This window comes from Staurois parvus, unplaced genomic scaffold (assembly GCF_062004578.1).
Source record: "Staurois parvus isolate SC_StPar_1 unplaced genomic scaffold, SC_StPar_1.0 ptg000450l, whole genome shotgun sequence".
NCBI classification, from domain to species: Eukaryota; Metazoa; Chordata; class Amphibia; order Anura; family Ranidae; genus Staurois; species Staurois parvus.
In genome coordinates, this window is record NW_028318246.1 from 543,636 (window position 1) to 565,225 (window position 21,590).

The following is a 21,590-nucleotide window of genomic DNA, read 5'->3' on the forward strand; positions in this document are numbered from 1 at the left end:
CTCTGGGAATATTCCATATGAATTCAGGATAAGACCTGTGTCATATAGATACTCACTTGCTAGCACTGTCAGCTACATCTGAATCTTCCAGTCCAGAGTTGTGGTCTGCCGTCAGGCGCCGATTCATTCGTGTCTGCAGAAAAAATATATAGCTAGGTGGATTTATGTATGTAAAAGGGGATGTGGCAATCATATTAGTGTGTGTATATATATATATATATATATATATATATATATATATATATATATATATATATATATATACACACACACACACTCACACACAAACATACATACATACAAGAAGTGCAAAATAGCAGCTAACAAAACGTCAAAAAGAAAACAAAATGTAAGCAAGGAAAGACCACAAAATCTATGCAAAACAAATAACATACAAAAAATATACAGATAAAGAAAGTAAGAGGCTAGTGACCAACTAGTAATATATATTTTGTATGTCTTTGCCAGCAGAGGGCAGTAACGCCACCTTGGTTTTCAATAATCCATGATATTTTCACAGTTGCTCTGATATGGACACACAGCTCAGAAGCTGGATCTTTAACATGGCATAATTATAATATGCTATCAGATACTTTAAATCCAGGATTAATTGTCTGAGCATAGCAAAAACATCAACAAAACCAATCATTATGTGAGCAGCAACATATTTCACTTTAATCACAATGGCTGGATTAAAAACTGCAGCACTAGGGATTATTAAATCATAGCCAGAGACAGGTCATGATTTAACCCTCAAAACCAGCATGACAGGCAATGTTTTTGGCATAAACACTGGCGTCTAAAACCATTTTTATGTCAGTAAAAATATATTTTAACACAAAGAACCATCTTTCAAGAAATGGTTGACGATATAAAGGTAAAAGATGGAATTTGCGTATTAGACCAAACAAGAACAAAGATTTAACACTGATTTCAGTCAATCAGACAGATACTTTTTTGTCATTTCCTCTTTGGAAAATTAACTGCGCGGTATGTAGTATACAGTTGTGAGCAATTAGTGTTTGGTGTATGTACAGCCCTCTGTATGTGACCAATTAGATTGCATTGTAATAATAAACATTTTTTAAGTATATTCCTATGATATCTAGATTTACAAACAGCCAAGAATAATGACTATAAATAATAATAATAAAAGAACCATAGCATTTTTATTTTCCTACCATCTATATTTCATTTGAGCCAGTATAACATGTTTAAGGTGCGAAGGGGTTACTTTCTATGTTGCACATTTCCCTGTGGCTGCTGAAGAGCAGCAGAATTGATACTAGGATTTTTCTCCAGATCTAATTGGAGAATTTTTTTGAGCGGAATGTTGACATTTTCACAAGCCCTGCCAGGCTAACGAGGAAGTCACCATTGCTAATTAGAGAAGCACAGAGGAGAGGAGAGAAGATTATGGGGAACTGTGTCAGCTGATGGAAAACAACTTGAATCGAGCACTGTTAACTAGTGGTGGGATTGTATATCATGGGGCTGTTAGTGATACAAATTGTTACTGACTCGGGTCTTTTAAAAAGAACTTTCAGGAATCCAGTTTTCCTATCTGGTTTAGAGGATTGATGGATGCAGTTTTTATTACAGTTTGCAAATAGAAGAAAAACAACTAAGGACGATGAAGGTGCTCCATTAATGAGGAAAATAAATACATTCTGAGACCAAATGGAAAACCTCTACAGCTGTTATCCTGCTGCTGATCGAGAGGGGTGCCCAGCTTGGAACCACTGCTAATCAATTGTGTTACCAACACTGCTGAGAAACTCCGGGCTACCAACCCTTTCCAGCAATGCTTGGCTTTTCTCATGCAATATATTCGGCCTCAGGAAAAATGATTTTCCAGGAAGGATATGCTGTGCAGGTGCAGCCTAGTCTTGGAAAGGCAATGGGTTACTGAAGGTGACCAAACAATGCCCAGCAGATCAGAGCAGTGGGATCCTTGGAGCTTCTCTGCAGATTTGTTAAAGGAGCTGATTGACAAGGGTTTCAAGCACAACAGTCTTGCTGATCTCTGAAGGGATAGGGTGGGGGGCAGAAAGTGGAAAAGTACTTTAATATTCACTATGAGTTATGATATACCCTTTCTAGAAATAAATTACTGTTTTTGTAAATGTTTAGAAAATCAGAACTGTTCAAGTCTACATAAGCAATTCATATTAACAACATGCACTGGTAGGAATCTTTATTTTTCTGGGCTGGGACCGATGTTCATTTAGGTGTTCTGTAGGACAATAAATAAAAGCTGAATGAGCATTTCAGTTCATGCAAATATACAGCTTCGCAGCACTGCAGTCGTCAAACCATGGCATCTGAATCCCTAGACCACGAAGTAATCTTATTTTATTTGGAAAGAAATCACTTCCAGAATAATCTATCTCCTAATGTTCCAAGAACTAGAACAACAATGGCCATAAATCCCCAAAGGCCTCAGTTGTTAAGCTATAAACTTTTGTGGGAACTAAAAAAAAAAAGTTGAAAGGCCTTTTATTATCACAAAGCACTGGACAAGTAGGTTAACAATAATGTTATTGTTACTATAGAACGTAAACCATTGATTTGACAATGGAGCATGATGCAAAGAAAATGTTGCCCTAAGCTGAGGATTCTTTTCATCTATAGATATACTTTCATAAAACCATCAGGTGCATCAGTGTTGTACATATCTAGAAAAAGGTGTCAGCCATGCTAAAAAGAGCTCTAGTCAAACATTTTATTGTTTCTAATTGCAGAACTGCTAAGATCTCTAAAAATCTAACCTATTAGCAAGTCCCTAACTCCTGCCTTTTGTCCCTAAAGAAAGGGTGGCTGCAATGAAGAATGCAAATAACCTACCTATTGCAACAAGCAAATACATTATTCTCCCTAGTTACTTGCATGTATCCTGCTTTAAAGTCATTGAGAGACAAGCCATGCAGTGTCTGCTCCGGCTTAAGCACTGCATGATCATAAATGACACAAATGTAACTGCTAAAGAAAAGGCTGATGTATTACTATAATTCAGTTGTGGTGCTATACACCCAATTTAGATGTACATTTAGCCTCGCAGAGTTCTTTAAAAGAAAAAGAATCGTTTTTGTGTAATAAAATAATATGAAGAGCAGCACTATGCAGTAATCAATCAGAATTCAACTTTTATCAGTTTAGAGAAAGCAGAACAAAGGAAGCTGAATGAAATGTTTAGTATAGTTTATATTCCCTAAACCAGTTGTCTACAATATATTTTAGAATGCAACCCCAATTATAAATGTGATAAGTCATGTCAGCTTGTTGTTTTGGGCTACACGCTAATAACCAACAGAATTAATGATGTGCTGAACACCCCAAAAACTAATTACTGGACTGAGACATTATTAAAGGCCCTGGCTCACAAATTACACATCCCTGCTTTACACACTGCTCTTCACCTTATTAAATAAGGGTTATAGCTGCATTCCTCACCTGGGAGAGTTTCTTTCTCTCAGAGATAGGACGCTGTGCGCTGCTTAACGGGAAGGTATTAGAGTTTATGGCCTCCAAATTTTCCTCTTCAATTTCCTGTAACAAAATCATCAAACAAGCATGCAGCATGCAGGTCACATGCGGTTAAAAACAGGTTAACATATAAAACAAATAAAAAGTCACATAGAAATGCAGTGCGAAAAACTGTGTTAAACCTTTGCATTATCTATCTATCGTACTAAATTCAGGTGAATAATCGGAGCACATTTCATTAGTTTATTCAACATGCAGGACAAACAAAGAATGGTTTTAAGCATGCCATATGTTTTATCCAGTGATAAAGAGCAAGGCATGCCGGAAACTATTGTTTATACAGTCTGCATGTTAAACAGGCTTGCATTAACCTTAGGCTCACACTGCCATGCGGCCCACATTTGCTCGGGTACAGCAATCTATTCATTTGAATGGGCTGCTGTGCCCGCGTATCCTGCAGATTTGAAAAAGGCGGCCTCACTGAAAACGCATGATCTTTGATTATGTGGTTTCCCTCCGGTTCCCGCACCCCCAAACCAGCTGCGGGATGAGATGCCATTCAGAATAAATGGCAGCCCTGCGCATCTTGTAAGAGCAGCACAGTTTGGCTGTAGGTGGTTGTGTGGGGTGGAAACAGGTGTGATTGCTTCACCAATAACCAGCCTACAGACTGTGGACAAGTGTGAACCTAGTCCTAATTTGGACTTCTATATAGAGGAGGTAAAAGGTGGTGGTGATGATCTTCCAGTTGCATTGTCATACTACTTACCTGTAAAGTTGTTAGTGGAAAACATTTGCACAGAACAGGTAAGTATACTATGACTTTTTTTTTTTTTTTTTAATTCCTTTAGTATCACTTTAACCTCATTTCAAAAATGCAACTGACAGGGCCTGTGTATCATACAGCTGAATATACCAGCATGAATACCAATAATAACCAAATATTGCCAAGATTTACTAAGATTGGAATTTCCACAGCACCTGCTTTGTCAAGTCTCTCCAAGGTCTGATTTCTAGAAGAATTGGGTAACATATTGGTCTAGCTTATAAAATATGATGGAGAGGAAGTGTGGTCTTAGAGAGCAGACACAGGTTACATTGTAAATACCACATGTAAACATTTACATACAGCCTATCTATATGCTGTAAATGCAGGTGATCTATTGGATTTATGTCAGACGAGCATAGGGGCCATTCAATGGTATCAATTCCTTCATCATCCAGGAACTGCCTGCGCACTCTCGCCACATGAGGCCGGGCATTGTCGTGCAGCAGGAGGAACCCAGGACTCCCTGCACCAGCATAGGCTTACAGTGGGTCCAAGAATTTCATCCCGACACCGAATGGCAGTCAGGGTGCAATTTTCTAGCCTGTAGAGGTCTGTGCGTCCCTCCATGGATATACCTCCCCAGACCATCACTGACCCACCACCAAAACAGTCATGCTGAACGATGTTACAGGCAGCATAACATTCTCCACGGCTTCTCCAGACACTTTCACGTCTGTCACATGTGCTCAGGGTAAACCTGCTCTCATGTGTGAAAAGCACAGGGTGCCAGTGGCGAACCTGCCAATTCTGCTGGGTGCTGGGCAGTGAGCACAGGGCCCACAAGAGGACGTCGAGCCCTCAGGCCACCCTCATGAAGTCTGTTTCTGATTGTTTGGTCAGAGACATTCACACTGTAGGGCTCTGGCAGTGCTCATCATGTTCCTCCTTGCATAAAGGAGCAGATACCGCTCCTGCTAATGGGTTAAAGACTTTCTATGGCCTTGTCCAGCTCTCCTAAAGTAACTGCCTGTCTTCTGGAATCTCCCCCATGCTCTTGAGACTGTGCTGGGAGACACAGCAAACCTTCTGGCAATAGTACATATTGATGTGCCATCCTGGAGGAGTTGGACTGCCTGTGCAACCTCTGTAGGGTCCAGGTATCGCCCATGCTACCAGTAGTGACACTGACCTTAGCCAAATGCAAAACTAGTGAAAAACAGTCAGAAAAGATTGGTAGAGAAAAAAATGTCAGTGGCCTCTACCTGTAAAACCATTCCTGTTTTCGGGGTTGTCTCATTGCTGCTCATCTAGTGCACCTGTTGCTAATTTAATTAACACCAAAACAGCTGATACGGATTAACAACCCCCTCTGCTACTTAACTGACCAGATCAATATCCCAGGAGTTTAATTGACTTGATGCTATACTCTGATTAAAAAGTGTTCCTTTAATTTATTTGAGCTGTGTATTATCATTAAAGATTCTAAACGCACATCAAGGCAGTGCAGTACAAGACAATAACAGAGCTCAAATCATCTCAATGAGAACTGTCACTGCCTCCCTTGAAAACAAACAATTTTAGGTAATAATTTGTCACATACTATGATTTTCCTTAGATTTATTAGATTATCCTTATCAGTTTAAAAGGTTTTAATGGTCATTAAGGCAAAAAATACAAAGGGAGAGAGATCTGGAGAAGTTTACCAAAACTGGAGCAGACGAAACCTGGAGCAGCTGTGCATGGCAATGTGTTGCGTTTGAAATATACACTATATTGCCAACAATATTGGGATGTCTGCCTTTACACACACATGAACTTTAATGGCATTCCAGTCTTAGTCCATAGGGTTCAATATTGAGTTGGCCCACACTTTGCAGCTATAACAGCTTCAACTCTTCTGAGAACACTGTCCGCAAGATTTAGGAGTGTGTCTATGGGAATATTTGACCATTCTTCCAGAAGCACATTTGTGAGGTCAGGCACTGATGTCAGGCGAGAAGGCCTGGCTCACAGTCTCAGCTCTAATTCATTCCAAAGGTTTTCTATCAGGATGAGGTCAGGACTCTGTGCAGGCCAGTCAAGTTCCTCCACCCCAAACTCGCTCATCCATATCTTTACAGACCTTGCTTTGTGCACTGGTGCACAGCCATGTTGGAAAAGGAAGGGGCCATCCCCAAACTGTTCCCACAAAGTTGGAAGCATGAAATTGTCCAAAATGTCTTGGTATGCTGATGCCTTAAGAGAACCCTTCACTGGAATTAGGGGCCAAGCCCAACACCCCTGTAAAACAACCCCACACCATAATCACCCCTCCACCAAACTTTACACTTGGCACAATGCAGTCAGTCAAGTACCATTCTCCTGGCAACCACCAAACCCAGACACGTCCATCGGATTGCCAGACAGAGAAGCATGATTCGTCACTTCAGGGAACACGTCTCCATTGCTCTACAGTCCAGTGGTGGCGTGCTTTACACCACTGCATTTGACGCTTTGCATTGCACTTGGTGATGTAAGGCTTGGATGCAGCTGCTCGGAAACCCATTCCACGAAGCTCTCTATGCACTGTAGCTGTGCTAATCTGAAGGCCACACAAAGTTTGGAAGTCTTTAGTTATTGACTCTGCAGGCAGTTGGCGATTTAAGCTCACTAAGCTTCAGCATGCGCTGACCCTGCTCTGTCATTTTATATGGCCTAGTATTTCATGGCTGAGTTGCTGTTGTTCCCAGTTGCTTCCACTTTGTTATAACACCAGTAACAGCTGACCATGGAATATTTAGTAGCAAGGAAATTTCATGGATATATTTATTGCACAGGTGGCAACCTATCACGGTACCACGCTTGAATTTACTGAGCTCCTGAGAGCGACCAATTCTTTCACAAATATTTGCAGAAGCAGTCTGCATGCCTAGGTGCTTGATTTAATACCTGTGGTGCCATAGAGGTGATTGGAACATCTGAATCCAAGGATTTGGAGGGGTGTCCCAATACTTTTGGGGGGGGGGGGGGGGGGGGGGGTGTGTGTGTGTGTGTGTGTGTGTGTGTGTGTGTGTGTGTGTGTGTGTGTGTGTGTGTGTGTGTGTGTGTGTGTGTGTGTGTGTGTGTGTGTGCGCGCGCGCGTGTGTGTGTGTGTCCGTGCGCGTGTGTTTTCTGAAAACCCTGCATTACAATTTTCTGGGCGAAGTGGTGCATTATCTGACAGAAATGCAGGGGTGCCAATATTTTTGGCCATATAAATATAATTTGTGATTTTTTTCAGTCTTGTATATAACATTAATCTGTTTGTTGTTTATTCAGGTTTCCTTGTTTTCTTCTAGTGTTTCTGTGTGAGAAGTGTTTCTTCTCAAACAAATGCCTTGGAAATGTTTACACAAACTGTCCTTTAAAACAATGAGAACACAAATTCTATTGTTACATGCTGGGCATTTGTCAGTTGGCAGTTAAATGTTCCATTGTATTCTGTTTAGATGATGTATTCAGGTAACGAAAGGTCAACATAGCTTGACCTTTTGATATATATGGCATGTATGCTAATACAGTGCCATCTAGAAGTTGAATTGGGAAATGTTCCTCCAATTCAAACTAATTAATGAGAAAGGATATGCCCATGTGTGACTGTCTACCTAAACTTTCTAAATCAAAAGACCAACAACTTGAGCTCAAGGAGGACTCTATAATGGCATAAAACACCAAGGAAGGTCTGTGCCGATAGAAACGTCACCTGATGGCGCTTTCGTCTGATTTTCTAAAACTTCCGTAAAAGAAGCCCAGGATCCTGGTTGTATACAGAAATCATAATGCTGCTATAACCTGAGCAAAATAACATTTTAGCGTATTTCTATTGTTTACAGACAATAGTTCATTCATAGTTGCTTATTCACTAGGAAATTAGGTAGCGTTTTGCTTGTTGTATATCTGTCAGTCTTGTATTGTATTCCTATATTTGTAATAGTTTGTGTGTACAGCATTTCTGTTCAGTAAAAGCACATTAATACACTACAGAGGTTTCTAAGCTTCCTTGCTTATACCACACAGAACCTTAAAGACGCAAACAAAACAGGAAATCAATCAGCTTCTATCTTCAGCTAGTTCAGTTAAAGTGGAAGGAAAACCTAACTATATCTATTCTTAAAATTGGTATTTTCCCCTCCTCCTACTTATCCTGCCTAATCTGAAGATCTGGATACTTAACTATTGTTAAACTGGTCTGGTCCTGTCACATGATCTTGCAGCTCTGGCTTCCCTATGTCAGTGAGAGGCTGTTGCAGGGGAGAGGAAAGAGTGCCAACAAACAAACAGCGGGGCTATGAATGCCTATGGGTCACGTCACTGCTCCCTTACACAGAGCTGCAGGATAATGTGACTGGACCGAACAGATTAAAAATAGGCAAGTATACAGATTTTTGTTTTATACAGGTTAGGCAGGATAGGTAGGAGGTAACATGTGTAAGAAAAGATAAAGTTACTCTTTTATTTCACTTTAAGATAGAAACTGATTGGTTGCCATGCACAGCTGCTTCAGATTCTGTCTGCTCCAGTTTTGATAAATTCCCCTTTGTGTTATGGGTTTTACTGCCCCCTGTTGAGAGTGGTGGAAAAAGGAAAATGAAAGATCAAAGTTAGCTAGATAAAAAAGGGAAGGTGGCTTCAACGAGTTTATGCATACAATTTTTACAGGAACTAACAACAATCCAAAAGACTCTGCTGAGCAAAGGTTACCAGTTAGCACATGACAGGGCAGAAGAAACAAAATACACTGTGGTACAAATACATTTGTTTTACGAAACATGACTTTTGGCACTACTTGCCAAAACAAAAACAAAAAATAACTTTATATCCATATAATGAAAAAGCATGATTGCAATACAGCTATAGTATGTACAGTACTGTATAATGTTGCAATACCTGTACAGAAATGTAGATACTTTACATTTTTGGGATTTAGTTGTGCACACTTTTGCTACATGTAACCTAACATTGGAAATAAATGAAACATTGAACAACAGGTGGTAGTTTTAATCTAATGGATTACTGCACAGGAAATCAGAGTGTGGCAAAAGCTGCATTGGTTGTCTTTGCTTCAGTTGGCAGTGGGATTTGAAACCAGCTTTATTTACCCATTCGTTCTATCAGAGAATGGTATTGAATATTGTTTCCTGCTTTGTCAACTGGTATATGGATATCTTTTAATCTCTTGAATCAGTCCCCTTTATGCTAGCATTGCTTGTTTGAATAGGAGGCAAAAGTTACTGTAGCTCTATTAGCAAATAGCAAGGAGTGTTATGTCAGATGTAAGCAATGATATTGAACGGTAGGATTCAGGTAATAGAGGATCTTTGTCATATTTCAGAAGGACCACAACATCTTCATTGCTTCATTCTGGACTGGGGAAGAGTACCCTCCTCAAAGGTCTCATTAAAAACTCCAGATACAGAAAATCCCCATAGGTTTGATAAAGTTACACTGCTAGGTCATCTACTCCTGGAGCTTTGTTATTGGGGTTGGCAGACAAAACTGACTGCAATTCCACTATTGTGATGGGATAGTCTAAAAGGAATTGATCTCCTTCAGCATTCGCAAGAAGAAAGTTTGAACTTAAGCATTGCTAAAGAGCATCCTTCTCGTACGAGACTGTGCTATTATAGAGGTCCATATAGAACCTTCAAAAACCAACAGTAATCTTTGGGGGAGAACTACATCCCCCAGAGGAAGCTACGAGTCCTTGTAGCGTAACGCGTAGGGGAGGGGCAGTGACGTCACCATGCATCCGCATTCAGACACGGCGAGTATTGACAGTGTGCGCAGGCACACCAATAAGGCTGGTCTCACCGCTACCCGCGGTTATATATATGAAAAGCGCATTCCATTTTAATTTCATGTGAGTGTATTACTAGCGCACATTAAAGCTTTTTACCCCGGATAAGACACTATGTACCTCTTTTTGTTCCCCTTATGATCCATGGGAGGAGAACTGGATTAAGGAGAGTGCTGGAGAAGGAGAGACTTCGTTTACCACAGTGATTCACAGTGCAGCTTCTATTGTTAACCACTGCAGCTATACAGTATATGCCAGTAAAAAGGAGAGTATACTGCATTCATTCTTCTGCTGAACTTATAAGGAATGTGATATCATCTCAGTGCATATGGGACTATTCATCCTCAAATTATAGTTTGGTTTTTTTTAAAAAAAATATTTTGTAATCACTATTATTATCATTATTTTTATCATTTGTATTTATAATTATTATTATTATTATTTTTTTATTGGCACAAGGTGCACAAATGTTTATTCATGGTGATAATTAAGAGAGATTAACACACATTGGTTTAAATAATAATTTTTTAATTTTAAAACTATAAATAGAGCGCGGCACCCAACACATTTTTTGCTATCTTACTGACGCACACCACGTGAGGGTGAGCAAGGACGCCTGCGACATATTGTTTATATATACACGGATATTTGTATCCTTCAGTGGCTCACAAGCATATTTCACACAAGAATCTTTGTGGGAGGTTACCGCATGTCGTTCACTATCAGATAAACCGGTAATGTGTGCTAGCGGCTTTTGCGATTTGGCAATGGTGGCGAGTAGGGCTGCAATTAACGACTATTTTCATAATCGATTAATCAGATAAAAACCTCAAAAAATGTGTATATCATTTAATTAATATGTACTGTTTAAAAAAAAGACAATTTATTCTTGAATATCTATGTGCAGTGGTAAATACAAATAACCAGCTTTATGGTTAGGGAACAAAATATCTAATCTACTCTGAGAATAATAGAGAGATACACTGTATATACTATTTAAGGCTGAATCTGGTACATATCAGAATCCGAGATTCAAATTTGTATTGAAAGAAAAAACATTTATAAAAGACCTAAAATGCTGTTTTGCAGATTTTCAGACAGGATTGCAATATAATATTATGCATGACAGAATCCCTTGTCATAGGCAGGTAGTTATGATGGCCATACACAAATGAATTGTGCATTTGAAAATTTTCATTTTTAAACCGTTCATTTAATTCTCTAATCGTTAGTGGGGTCAAATCGACTGTTTTCTACCATAGTCACGCGGAAATTCGAAGGAGTAGAACAGAGAACTTTTGAACCAATTTTTGGACAGTGTATGTGGTTTTCTTTCAGAAATTACATTAATTTTAACACTGAATGCTAAAAGCAAATGAAATATTTGAACGACATTAATCCATTCATTAAATGTACAAAGAATTTTCGTACGAATAGTATAATATGTATAATAATCCCGTCTGAAAATCAATATGGCTAGTATAAGACATTTAGAAGTAGCATCATGCGTTTTTTTAATCACCTGTCATGATGGGGTTAACAGAAAAATTATCTCTTTATGGTACATAAACAGCAGATAATCACTACTATAAGGGGTTAATTTATACTGTGAAACAGTGAAAGTAATATATTTATAATATACCCAGAAGTAGGATATACAGGGTACAGTATATGAAGACATGAAGGGTGGAGGAGTGATATAAATCTTTTATATTTTCATATTAACCACCTCCCGTCCGGCCGTTGTATATAAACGGCCAGACAGTGGCAGTGCAGGGTCGGGTGGATGTTTATAAACAGCCTCCCCTCACCCTGCTTGTGCGCTCTCCCTGAGAGCGCACAGCACCGGACATAGTGGACCGCCGATCGTCGGACGGGACCTCTGTGCGAGGTCCCGATCATGTGATCACGGATTGGCCAATCAGTGATCACATGCAGAGTAGCAAGCAAGATGTCACTTCTGACATCATTGCTTACTACGTGTGAAATCTGTGAATGATCACAGAGGTCACATGGTACAAGGGTATTCACAACAGCCTTGTACCATGTGACAAGCTGTGACCAATCACAGCTCACACAGTAGTTCTCAATGGCTGCAAGAATGCAGCCAGAGAGAAGGAGAAATTATTGCTTTTACAGCCTTTATGGGTGTAAAAGCAATCAGTGTTAAAAAAAAAAAAATCTTCATCACTCCCCACAAGTAGTACAGTGTCACCATGGCGATACTGTGCTGCTAGGGCAGGGGTGTCCAAACTTTTTTCAAAGAGGGCCAGATTGGATGAAGTGAACATGGTGGAGGGCCGAACATTTTTCCAAACATTCTTTGAACCATTACAATTAAATGCAAATAAATTATTTTATGCCAAGTTACCGTATTTTTCGCCGTATAAGACGCACCTGACCATAAGACGCACCTAGGTTTTAGAGGCAGAAAACAGGAAAAAAAAAATTCTGAACTAATGGACTGCAGACACAGTACAGGAGATGACCAGAGACTGCGGACAGCACAGGGATGACCAGAGACTGCGGACAGCACGGGGATGACCAGAGACTGCGGACAGCACGGGGATGACCAGAGACTGCGGACAGCACGGGGATGACCAGAGACTGCGGACAGCACGGGGATGACCAGAGACTGCGGACAGCACGGGGATGACCAGAGACTGCGGACAGCACGGGGATGACCAGAGACTGCGGACAGCACGGGGATGACCAGAGACTGCGGACAGCACGGGGATGACCAGAGACTGCGGACAGCACGGGGATGACCAGAGACTGCGGACAGCACGGGGATGACCAGAGACTGCGGACAGCACGGGGATGACCAGAGACTGCGGACAGCACGGGGATGACCAGAGACTGCGGACAGCACGGGGATGACCAGAGACTGCGGACAGCACGGGGATGACCAGAGACTGCGGACAGCACGGGGATGACCAGAGACTGCGGACAGCACAGGGATGACCAGAGACTGCGGACAGCACAGGGATGACCAGAGACTGCGGACAGCACAGGGATGACCAGAGACTGCGGACAGCACAGGGATGACCAGAGACTGCGGACAGCACAGGGATGACCAGAGACTGCGGACAGCACAGGGTTGACCAGAGACTGCGGACAGCACAGGGATGACCAGAGACTGCGGACAGCACAGGGATGACCAGAGACTGCGGACAGTACAGATGACTGCTGACCTTTGGGGAGGTGGGGAGCGGGTACCTGAATTTGACAGGTACCCGCTCTTACTTCCGCAGTTGTTCTTTGATCTTACCTGTTCCTCGATCCAGCCGCGCGCTGTCTTCCCGGCTTCTGTAATGGCGCTCGGCATGACAGCCGGGTGCCCAGTGCGCATGAGCGAGAAGCACTTGCGCTTTGTGATTGGTCCGGCGGCTTCTGGGATCTGTCATGTGTCCCAGGTACCGCCTTACCATTCACAAAAAGCACCGCTTCTTGCGCATGCGCACTTGGCACCCGGCTGTCATGCCCAGCGCCCACACTACAGAAGCCGGGAAGACAGCGCGCCGCTGGATAGAGGAACAGGTAAGGTCCCGCTGCAGAGCTGAGCGGCCGGCCCGGTATTCTGACACGGCCGCGGTGGAAATACCGGACCGGCCGCTCCATATTCGCTCCATAAGACACACTGACACACTGACATGGAGGGCCGTATTAAACCGACCCTCGGGCCATAAATGGCCCGCGGGCCGGACTTTGGACATGCCTGTGCTAGGGTGACAGTAGGTAGAAAAATAAATAACTATATAAAAAAAAATAAAAATGTAAAAAAAAAGTTTAAAAATTATAATTTTTGGTTATAAACTAATTTGGGTTATTTTTTTTTTACTAAAAAGATAACGGAATACATTTTGGCCAAGATTTATGATGAAATGAAATTACATTTTTGGACTATTTAATTTACGTAGTAAAAAAAAATAAAAATCCCAGTGGTGAATAAATACCACCAAAATAAAGCTTTATCGGTCTAAAAAAAATGCTAAAAAATTCATATGGGTACAGTGTTGCATGACCGCGCAATTGTCATTCACAGTGTGATAGCACTGAAAACTGAAAATTGGTCTGGACAGGAAGGGGGTAAAAGTGTCCGGACTTGAAGTGGTTAAAGTAGTACTAAAGGCTAAGACTTTTTTGCAAAGTATAGAGTGACCATATATCAAGGTAAAAAAAAATGTCTGCCTTTATTACTTCCTTCCTCTGTCCAGGACCACATGTTCCATGAGGCATTGCTCCTTACACCTTCATATTCACAGTTTCTCATTCACTTTCTGACATGTATGAATGGTGTACTGAGCTGTATGTGTGCTTCACTGTGTATACTGACATGTAAACAAATAAGGCATTCTGTATGCAAGCCAGCTAATTGGGTGACCAACTAATCAATTATGAACATAATTTACAACTATTTTCATAATCGATTATGTCGATCAGTTGTTTCAGCCCTAAGTTTCACCCTCCTCAAAATAAGCTTGCTGCATACACAATCAACTACAAACTACCCATGAACATCAAGTATCCCTTTCAGGACAGTGTCAGATTTTAAAGGAACACTTTTCTGAAAAAAACAGGCTGACTTCTCATTTTGAAAATACTAAATGCCTAGCTGTTATGCTGAATCGTAAATGTGAACCCTCACCTTGTAAAACAACCCATTCAGTTTAAAATAGAAATGAATGGAAAAACCTTAATGTATAGATATAATAAAACATTAGAACTACGTTTTCCATTTTTTTATAATATATATCTGTTCTCAGCTACATAGTTAGCCTGGCTGAAAAAAGTCCATCCAATTCAACCACAGAGAAAAAAAAAAGTTATAATCCTACACTTACAATTCATCCAGAGGAAGGCAAAAAAAACAAAGCAAAGCACAATCCAATTTGCACCTGCTGGGAAACAAATTCCTTCCTGAGAGGCAATCTGATATTCCCTGGATCAAATTTACCTATAAATCCAGTATCCAGTTACATTCTGTGTATCTAAGAAAGAATCCAGGCATTTTTTGAAGCAATGCATAAACATCTTAGATAGCTGGGGGAGGAGAATCAGCAATACACTGATCTTCCCAGAGAAAGAAGTGTGTGTGTGTCTTTGGAGGAGAGCAGGCTGAGTTATATGTGAGTTATAAGTAAAGCCAGAAAACTGACCGTGCTGTGCTCTCATGCCTAGCATGGTCAGGTTGAAACAGGAAAGCAGAGGGATTGGCAGGAACACCAAGGATTTCACACAAAGACAGCAATACAAAGAGTACAGGAAACTTTTTCATACAAGTACATGGTACAGCAGGCACCTATCAGGAATATGAAATGTTGGGTTGACCTACTCTTTAATATTTTCACTAACCCAAAACAAGTATTCAGATAAGGACATCACTTTGATGTTCCTGAATTCATGCTTGTACAAGGACAGTGACTCGAAATGAATCCAGTGGGTAAGCAGAACAGTAAGGAAAATATATTTTTCTGAAAAAAGAGCGCACCCATTTTAAGGTCCATGCAGGTATAAAAGAAACAAATTGCAGCTATGTAATCAGTAATACATCATACAAGTTAATGAATTTGATCTTGTTTCAGCCTCTTGCAGCCTACTCTATAGTCTGTTCAGCAGCGCTCAGAAACAGGGAGGGAGAAGCAGAACAAGGAACCATCAGGTGTACTGCAGTGCAAGGATAATAATAGGAAAGAGGTGAGTTAAAGAAAGATGGGCTCATCAAAGTGCTGTTTCTCCTTTCACTGTCCAGTCAAAAGGTAAGGGGAATTGTACGAAAAAGTGAAACTGCAGGAAAGAAAGATCAAGTCCCCTCCCTTGTTAAGACAGGGCTGTGCTGCGAAGCATATTATGGAAATTTTGAGACTGTATGGACAGGAATACAACTCCTTTGGCAGGTGTTGAGCTTTAAAAAAAGGGTTATTTTGGGCCTGTTTAAACCATTGCTTTGCTGTAACAAACAGTACGCGCATTGGTGTGCTGCGATGCCATTCAATTAGAAAGGCACCCCAACGCACTTTTACAATGCACCTGAATTGCAGAGCACTACCATGCGTTCTGTCACAGAAAGTGGTGCTTGTTCAAAAGAATGAGCTGTCTTTACACAATTTGCATCAGCACACAACAAACCTAATGTGAGGCCGTGAATGGGCCCTATTCATTCCTCCCAGAACTGAATTCTTCACTTGACTGATTTTTGCGTGAACTCTCATCTGTTCTGAATTTTACTTTAAAGTAGAACTAAAGGCAAAATGTATTTATTTCAATTTGGATAGCATATGGGAATTTAATAAACCCAGTCTTTTTTTTCCATCTGTCGCTTTAGGGAGATTTTCCTTCACTTCTTGTCCTCTAACCAAAACAGGGAGTGGAAGTTCTTCCAAAGTGAGGGAATCCCAGGGAGTCAGTAGTGGAGGAATTTCCCCTCTATTAGTGTGCTGAAGTCAACCCAACATTTGGGATTTTCTTTTACTTTCTCTTTCGATGATGATGGTAAACAGGATAAATAGAAAGCGTTAATCTCCCTCTGGGGGGCACAGACAGGTGTTCTAATCCCTTTATGCTCTATCCAAATTTATAAAAAAAGTTTTGGCTTTAGTGACACTTTAATTCTTTTTTTTATATATATTCTGTGAGCTGATCAAAGTTTATATATCTTAAAATTCTTGCTGGTAAGGTAAAGTGACAATAGCTGTGAATTTGAAAGTATAAACTATGGATAATCCATATCCATCCAATCTTTTAGAGCAAAATTGCAACTAAAATTAGACTATTTAAGGTTCATCATTTCTCCTCTTTCAAAAGTTCTAATCTAGGAATGATTCCTTGTTTCATTTCTCTTGTGAACAGAAGACAAGCCAGGTTGGTGGCTATGTTCTACATCTTTTACACAGTTGCTTTGCTCCACTTTTAATAGCACTGAAATGGGCGGGAAACATTATATTTGCATACAACAGGCACATAAATAATAATTTTTGGTGCAGGTATGTCTTAGAGCAATAGTATCCTGACTTACTCTCCTATTCAAAGGAAAGGACTAAATACCCAGAATGCAACAAGGCATTCAAATCATTTTTAAAGTGCTTGTAAACCTGAGTGAAGCATACCCTCTATAGAGTGTACTTGTCTTAATTATTAGCACTAAGTGTAATTTCTGTCTGCTGCTTTGTTCCTTTGCTATCAGCATGAATCACTTCTGACAAGTTTTCCTGACACCAAAAGAAAAATGGTGACAGGGGAGGGATCTCCAGCAAACTAACAGCCTCAGCTCTGTTTCTGTGAGCTGTGTGGAGTGGAGTGTTTCTTTTCCCTTCCATTAGCTTTCAGCACTCTCCTCAATGAGCTCTGCAGAATGTAATTTCAGCTCTCTATCCCCTTTTTCTGAACTCTCAGACAAGCTTTATAAATTCTGGGCCTTGAACAATGTAGAGAAGTGAAGGCTGCAGATAGACAGGTACAACTTATAAAGGAGGATTTGTTTCATGTATGTGTATCACCTGAGGCAAGTTTATTCACTAGGTATACAGTATGTAAGGGTTTACAACCACTTTCTCTGTGCATGCAGGAACTAAACTTGAAAATGCTGTAAGTGCAAAGTACTGTGTTGTCCACATCAAGGTTTCTGGCTACAGCATTTGGGAGTATAAAATATGCTACAAATCTTCTAATTAAACACTTACTAGAGCAGCAGATACAAATGGGTCTTCTTAAGAAGACAAGATTCAGAAGCCAGGTGAATGTCATTTTAAGAATTTCCTAGTTTTTGTGCAATAAAAACATATACTATATAGAAATTCAACACTATCACTAGCTATGAATATTCCTTTTACTGCATATTTAATGTCGGGCGATCTATACAGTTAATGCAAATGTACATTAAAAAACAAACATAAGTACTGACATTTAAATTAAACAAAAAAAAATGGTACCTTATTCTTTAGCTTGCTCTTTACTTCCTTGATACCTTGTTTGGCCTGGTAATGAAATATTAGCAGTAAAATAGAATTACTTTAATCGGAAACATCGATTGTTACAACACTGATCATATAAGTGGATTGTGCCCAATTTAAGTGCAATATCTACTCATTAGCTTGGAGTGATAACACCTGTTAGCAAAATAATGATTTTGTATAATCTTACTGCAATGCATGACCTTCCACATTTGATAGTATAAACAGATATGCTGAAAGTTTGAACGGACACCAGTGCACATGATCTTTCATGCCACCCTCCCACTCTACATTGCTTAAATCTTTAAAATTGACCTAATAGCAATGTTACAAGTCTACCTGCACAAGGTTAATAAGTCTGCATGGGAAGGTTAATAACTGAGGTATATCGACAACAGACGCTAGATTAGCTTCAGAGTTGGGAAGTGTTGTTGGAAAGACCTATGTGACCAAGAGCTTTAATTGTCTCACTGGATAGTAAAACAAAGTATCTGAAAGGGCCATTCCTTCTTTCTCCATGAATCTTTGGAGAGTGGTCAATTTCAGTTTTGGACTTGACATGCCCCATATATTAAAATAAAGGTGAGAGGCTGCAGAATGTGGGTTCTATATTCTGAGATACAGTTGGGCTCAAACGTTTACATAACCCTGGCAGAATTTGTAAAATGTTAGTCATTTGTGCTGCACCAAACCCACGATCAGCAGATTGCGGGTGCAATGCAAGGCTCTTGCAGGCTGTAAGTCTAAATGTCTGCTTGTACCTCCTACGGGCAGGCAGTTACACAATAGGAACCATCAATGAATTGCCTAGAGTGCTCACCAGTGCTCTGTTAATTGGAAACTTAAGTCCGTCAGTCACAAATGCGGACAGTAGTTGTAGTTTTCCCATTCACAGAACTTCATGAATGAATGTGTTTTAAAATTGTGACAGCGTATTCAGGGAGAAGATCTCCAGCTTGCTGTCACTAGAAGCAGCAGATCGTGGAGCGACTGCAGGAGTGGGAACATGTTACACGTTCTACCCTAAAATCGGGCGGAACATGTTCCAAAAGGTGAACTTATTCTTTAAAGCCTCAACCATAAACACTATTGGGTTGATTTATTAACACAAGCAGGATGTTCACTTTGCAAGGATGTTCACTTTGCAAGGGAATTTTCTCTAAAGCTTTGTGAATGTGGTGAAATTTCAATTTGAAAAGAACTACCAATCATGTACAATGAAAAAAAGTATTTTTGTTTGCACATGATTGAATAATGGAAGTCAGCAGCGTTTCAACTCATTCACTAAGCGTTGGAGAAAAGCCCCTTGTAAAGTGCAAACTCCCCTACAAAGTGAACAGTCTCTTTGCCTTTACTAAATCAATGTTTGGAGTGGAGTCCGCAAGGCCTGCGTAAAAAAGCTCACCATCTCTACCATGAAGCATATTATGGATCTGTGCTGTTTTGAGGTATGTGAGCTACAGTGGAACAAGGAATTCAGTAAAAGTTACTGACAAGATAAATTCAGCATATTATTAGAAACTACTGGAGTAAAATTTGTATTCATCACCTGCAAGTCTTGCATGGTAAACAGTTCAACTTTCTAACATGACATTGATCCAAAGAAAAGAAAAAAAAAGGCAAAGGCCAACCCTTCAGTGGCTAAAAAAAACGGGTGGACCATGTAACATGTTCCCAAAACAAGCTGCTGAGAGCCTGTCCCTCTCCCCCTCCACAGCCCAATGCTCCAGTGAGCACTGGGGGGCTGTGCAGACAGCGGCGACTGACAGTCCCACTCTTTCTGCTCAGAGTAGAGAGGAGAACTGGGCGATCAGCGGTCATATGATCACAGATTTCTCACCCTCAGAGCCAGTAGGGAACACATGCAGCATCGGACCGATGCTGTATCCACCTATGTAAGTATAAACAGGAAAAAAAAGCCCTACTTCTTTTTGGTAATTTTATAGCCATAAATGCAGATTTTAACATGTATGTGAAAAATGAAAAAATTGCTCCACAACAAAAGTGGTCAAGCAAGCCAAACACTGAGTGAATTTAATTCTATTGGCACCACTCCACCCAAACTTCTTAAACTGAAAAAGTGAAGGAGCTGGGTGAAAAAGTGTTTTTTGAACAGCACCTGAATCCAATTACCTTTCAGAATACAATAGCCGCAGTGGGAGATTCAACCTTTATTTAATGCGGATGGAGAAATATGTATATGTGTGGCCAGCTTTAGGCTATGTCTTGTTTATAAGCTTTATTATTTGATTTGTTTTCTGATCAAATTAATTTTTTGGATCAAAGCATCACAAATCACATTTGTCATGGAAAGAGAAAATATTTTTAAAAAACAAATAGTGACTCCCTTTTTCTTTTATGAAGAATTAAAGCTCCAGGAATTCAGCTTTATAAAAGTGAAGGTGTACTATGATTTAAAGTGGTAGTAAACACCGCTGGGACACTTACAAGTAAGCTTATAATAAAACTTACATGTAGGTATGCGCGGTGTTGACGTCATCATGGCTCGGCCATTCAAACAGCTGGAGCCCATGAACCTGGAAGGAAGACTGGGTGAAGGTAGAAGCGTGCCGCTGGAGTACTTCGTTTTAAGGTATTTCCTAGTTTGCTAGTATGCAATGCAAACTAGCACATTACGCACTTAACTTGCAGATATTTATTTATTTTTTTATAGGGTGTATACAAATGCTTTAAGTCCAACGAGGTGTGAGACACCTCCTGGACTTATCTCTGTTATTTACATCTGACAGATTTACAGAACTCCCAGAAAACAGCTACTGCTGGAGTTCTGGAAGCTAGACGCTGGACCCTCTGGTATCAGCATCTGCAAGAGTAGAGTCGCTGCTATGCCCACCACTCATCCTGCCCAATCACAGAAGCCTTTGTATTATGTGAACATATTCACAAAATACAAAAGGGTTTTGTGAATGAGCATTGGGGAGTTGGGGCAGGTGTAGCTGCTCTATGTGCTTGTTTCCCGTCACAGCCCTGAGTGTATTCTTGGTAGAGCCATAAGCTTGTCAGATATAAATAATAGAGATAAGCTCAGAAGGTGACAAGCACATCCTTTGACCAAAATCATAGTGTGCCTGAATTCCTAGGTTTACATGTATGTGGCTCTGTGAACATGCTGCTATGCCTGCATGTCCTGCAGGGAAAAAGTCCCTGAACCTTTTTAAAAATGCATCTGCATAGGAATAGCATGGTGGATTTCAGTGCGTGGGGGTGCCATTAAGAGTCTGTGCAGCTTCAGGAATACGTGCGATTACACGCATTTCTGCACAGATGTGAACCTAGCCTAGCTAAGCAAAAAGTAATGCTACTTGGGGTAGGGATTTGAAGTGAGTTTCCTGGAGTACAATGTCTGCCCAGAACATGGTAAATGTTACTGCTTCCTAGGTTAATGCCTATTCACTGAACAGTGCTGATGACACTTATTTACTGTTCTATGAGGTGGCTTGAGACAGAAAATGGACATAGAAAGCAGAATTTCTGAACCAGGACAATGAATTGTTTTAATTTTTCGGTTGTGTCTCACCTGATTAGTTGTATAGTGTAGAAAACATGTCAC

The 21,590-nt window shown here is 40.4% G+C and overlaps 1 protein-coding gene across 7 annotated transcripts in view; it reads right to left on the reverse strand.

Annotated features, from left to right (window-relative positions):
* The window catches only part of DENND1B (DENN domain containing 1B), a 319,310-nt gene that overhangs the window by 22,586 nt on the left and 275,134 nt on the right, over positions 1 to 21,590 (reverse strand). For 6 of the 7 annotated variants that reach the window (XM_089688668.1, XM_089688666.1, XM_089688665.1 and 3 more), the window contains 3 exons: positions 17,999 to 18,043; positions 3,454 to 3,549; positions 57 to 133 (listed from right to left, as the gene is read on the reverse strand). In XM_089688668.1, the coding sequence (XP_089544794.1) occupies positions 57 to 133; positions 3,454 to 3,549; positions 17,999 to 18,043 (218 nt within the window). The remainder of the gene's footprint in view (positions 1 to 56; positions 134 to 3,453; positions 3,550 to 17,998; positions 18,044 to 21,590) is intronic. The other variant, XM_089688667.1, reaches the window with a different exon arrangement.